At 38.9% G+C, this 4,510-nt stretch overlaps 1 protein-coding gene across 1 annotated transcript in view; it reads left to right on the top strand.

Annotated features, from left to right (window-relative positions):
* LOC106939044 (cell adhesion molecule 1-like) overlaps positions 1-4,510 on the top strand; it is a gene marked incomplete at its 5' end in the record, with an annotated part of 68,659 nt that overhangs the window by 14,030 nt on the left and 50,119 nt on the right. The window contains one exon of the mRNA XM_015021311.1: positions 2,342-2,514. Within this exon, the coding sequence (XP_014876797.1) occupies positions 2,342-2,514 (173 nt within the window). The remainder of the gene's footprint in view (positions 1-2,341; positions 2,515-4,510) is intronic.

Below are 4,510 nucleotides of genomic sequence, written 5' to 3'. Positions count from 1 at the left end.
AAGCGGGACACACCACAAACACACACACACACAAAACACACACAAAAACACCCTGTACCCCCCCACACACACACACACACACACACACACACACACACACACTCACTCACTCCAACCCCACCGACCCCCACGGTTTTCAAACTTGGCATCGAGACAAGCGCTCCCTGTATTCATTTTCTAAAGATGAAAACACAATCAATACAGTGAGCCGGGAATTGGAAGTCATTTTCATTAGAGCTGCTGAGAGTTGTGTAGTCATTACAGCAGATAGCGGCGCCGCGCCCGGCTGCAGGCGGCCATTTGTATTCCAGACGCCTGCCCTTCCTCTCTCCTTGCATCCCCATCTTACCTCTTTGGTCTATCTCTGTCTATCAGCCTCCACTGAATTCATTTCAGCTCCTCTCACAACATCCAGTCCACCTATAGAATATCTGCTCCATCAGAACTTATATTTTTGTTGACTTCTGTCGGCCATTAAACACACTTGGGCTTTGCTTGTTTTGCTTCGGATTCTTTTTGGGTTGAATTTTTTTCTGCTTCATCTTTTTTTTTTTTTTCTCCACCTCTTCGATTTGTGTGCTTGATCCCCACCAAATTTGCTTTCAAAGGGAGGGAAGCAACTTAAAACGGCGCAACAAAATGCAACAAGAGAGGCCATCAGCGCGCTCAGGGGAAATAACGGGAGCTGGCAGCGGCCTCTGGAAGCCGCTGCAGCCAAATGGAGATGTTTTTTGTCTCCTTTCCCCCCTCCCCAACCCGCTGCTACTCAGGGCACTTGGAGCTTATTGTCATAAAAATGGAATAAACCACCCTGCTATTCAGGAAGAAACCAGAACAAAGGCTGACGCTTAATAGTTGCCTACCTACACAGGTAAAAATATCAATAGCTGCTGCAATTAGTAGCATTCATTTAACACAAGGAGACAATTAGATTTAAATTCATTAGTCTCCATAATAACCAAACTCTTTTTAGAATTGATCAAAATTATGTCTGGAATAGACCTGTTTTAGCAGCAGAATGGAAAAATAAACTTTTTACCCATCAACAGGATTCTATAAATTATTTTAGATGCTCTAACTAAACCAAAGATACTTGGTAAGATTTTGTGTTTTTGGGGTTTATGTGACACACTTACAGCAGTAAACTGTTGATCTGTTGGTATGGATTTCTCAAACATGCATGAAAGAACCAAAGCAACTCTCCAGTTATGTTTTTGATGAGTGAATAACATTATAACATGATATAAAGCTCAAAACAGTCGATTTTACATTTTACTGCTCCTGTAAAAGCATGTCTGCCAAGTCTGTGTGCGCGCAGCTCTGGAGTCTGACTGTGTGTGGCAACCCTGTGGAAGGAAGTAACAACAAGATTTATTTGGTGTTTCAACAACTAAAACAGGCAGTTTTAAAGGGGACATATTATGCTAAATTCACATTTTGGACATTTTTGTTCTTCCATTTGCATTTCTACAGCTTCTATAAACTGTCTTGCCGCTTAAAAAAAACCAAAAAAAAAACACTCAGCCAGTTTTTTGGCAATAAGTTTGTTTTTTGGCGTCTGGAAAATGAGAAGTTTCAAAAATCTCCAGAATGGAGCGTCACCTAGGTAACAATCCAAGTTGTTACCTAGCAACCCATATGGAGCTCCGCCCGTTACCTAGCAACCCAAGTTGAGTTCCAACTTGCTCCAACTTGGTTTTATGACTTTATGTGTTGTGCAGCGGTTGCTGGAAAAGACAAGTGATTTGTTGATGACTTACCACCCAGAATCCACATGTTGCATTCTTTTTGGTTGTGCAGGAGGCTCCACTTCTGCTTTTCAAAGATGTACGGTTGTGTAGTTGTGCATCTGTTTGCACTCATTTTCATGTCTGAGTGTAAGCGTGGAGTTGGGGGGTGTGGCCAGCAGCAGCTTATTGGGATATAAAGTGACAAGACACCCTAAAATGGCTCAAAATAGGAACAACTGGGCAAACTAAAATCTCATTTTCTAAGAATGATTTTGTTCAAAAAGCTGTAATGAACATGTTTTGTATAGGCCATAGACTGGTTCTTCACTGTTCAAAAGAAGCACATAGGACAGCTTTAACCTGAGTGAAGTTGGACCCCCCACCTTCTTCAAATCTATCAAAACTGGTGCCAATTCGGCTGTTTCAGAGGAAGTTTGAAGTCTTTGCAGGCAGTTTTTGTCCCTGGCTTCTTCAAATGTTGGCTCCTCTGTGATGTTCCACGGTTTATTCAACAACCTTCTTTGGTTTAGCTGACGGTGGGCATCCGGGCCGATGGTTGAGGACCTCCAGCGTCTCTTTGTCCTCACTGTTTCCTGATGTTCTGGTTCCAGGCCGCAGCGGGTCAACTGGCTGAAGGTGGATGACGACGTCCCGTCCCACGCAGTCATCACCGGCGCCGATCTCTACATCGAGAATCTGAACAAGTCATACAACGGGACGTACCGGTGTGTGGCGTCCAACCCGCTGGGCGAGTCCTTCGATGACTACGTCCTCTACGTCTACGGTAAGTTGAAGCACCAAACTTATGACGTTTCTCTGATTCATGCAGGTTTTTTCAAGTCGTGAACACTTTGCTCAATTTAAGCCAGTTTTAGGAGACTGAACATGAACAGCAGCATAATTAAATGTAAAACATTGAGTGATTTATGAGGCCGCTAAGCTGTTAACACAGGTGCTCATTTGTCGCACTTGGAGCATACTAAACACTCTGCTGGCATAATTCAAGAAATGCGACTTGACTTTAAAACAAGGGATCTTTGGATATGCTAACAGCTCACTGCTGAAGTCTGGCTGCTTTATTAACCACACTGTTGATCCGCTCTGCACCTTCATTTAGAGCAACACGGATAACGCAGGAATCCTCTTCCTGTTTGAGACAGTTTCACATCAAATGTTCCTCTTAAACACATTCACTTACCATAATGAAATTAAAACATCACCTTTATGCCAGGTTAAGTCAAAAGTATCCACAGGGCTAGAAAAAAAAAAAAATATATATATATATATATATATATATATATATATATATATATATATATATATATATATATATATATATATATATATATAAACTAAAATTAGCCAAATAGTCATCTGATTTTTTTTCTTTGGATTTTGTATGAAAATTATGTTATTTATCATAGATCCAAAACATGAAAAATATTTTTCCGAATTAAAACAAAGGCACCTAGTTTTCAAAATCTATTTGGCTGGAAACAGGTTTTGGTGTTTTCTATATTTAGCCAAGTTTGAGAAATGAAATAAAACCCATAAAAGTCTCAGGATAGACCTGGTTGTACATATTATACAAGCTTAGTTATAAAAAGACAAATACTTTGTGTCGTACTTAACATTTTTTCATTTCTTGCCATGAAAAACATTTTTCATGGTAAGAAAATTATTTTGGTAATTTTACCCTCAATAAAAATGTAAGGTTTAATAAATAAATTTGTATCATTCTTGAACTGCTGATTGATACAAAACATCTTTCCAGGTCTCATTTCCTGTGGATGTTGTGCTACAAGGCGACAGTCACAATTTGTCGCAACACAAGAAAATTGAGATGTTTCAAACTTTTGTTGCTTTCTGCTGTCGTTTGTCGCTCTTCGTGTGTCGGGTCCAGAACGCGGTAACCCTGCTCTGGAGAGGCTTTCAGGTCAAAACAGTAGATTAATCTGCATTATGAGATTTTAACACGTTAAAATTTTTACATTAGCTGCACGCATTAACACGTCAATATTGACAGACCGAATGGCTCAAAACACAAAGTGAAATAGAACCTAAAAGTTTGCAAAGTTGAACATTTTTGTTTATTTATGAATACATTTCCAACCTAAAACCCTCTAGTTATCAAGGGATTTAGTTGTCATCTTAAAGAAATAAAAAATTCTGCTTACATTTTTTCTGTAGTATTTGAATGAATTACAGTCAGAACTCCTAATTTTTCACTCAAGAAAATCCTCTGTTTTGAAAGTTCTTAAAGGGGCAGTATGAAATCCTTTTTTTTTGTTTTTTAGCTTTCCAACATATAATGTTATATGATGTTATTCCGCTATCAAAAACATACTGGCAAAAAGGGAGATTGACCCTTTAATCTCCATGGCAACCGTTCAGCTGTACAAAATACCTGGGTGAACCTAGCTCTGCCTTTGAGGCGTATCTCCTCCCCCTATCAGCTCCTTCAGACTAGCCAGCAGCAATTAGCCAACAGCTGGTGGAACTGCTGAGCTCATTATAGGAGCTGCTGCTCAGAGCAACGCCGGTGAAAACATTGCTAAAGGGTTAATAGAGGAGCCATGACTTCCTGGAGGTGGAGCTTCAGAAAGAGCAGGAGCTTTTAAAGAGACAGAGGCCCAATTTCAAGGTGTTAAATTAGAAAAAAAAATTTCTTTTAAGTCATATTTTATATATATATATATATATATATATATATATATTTTTATATATATAAATATAAATATATATAAATATAATAATTATAATAATTTTATTTTAATTTT

Source organism: Poecilia latipinna, unplaced genomic scaffold (genome assembly GCF_001443285.1).
Source record: "Poecilia latipinna isolate Pla-1442-1.1 unplaced genomic scaffold, P_latipinna-1.0 Scaffold2758, whole genome shotgun sequence".
NCBI lineage: Eukaryota > Metazoa > Chordata > Actinopteri > Cyprinodontiformes > Poeciliidae > Poecilia > Poecilia latipinna.
Note: the sequence above shows the minus strand (reverse complement) of the source record. Positions and strands in the feature narration are given on the sequence as shown.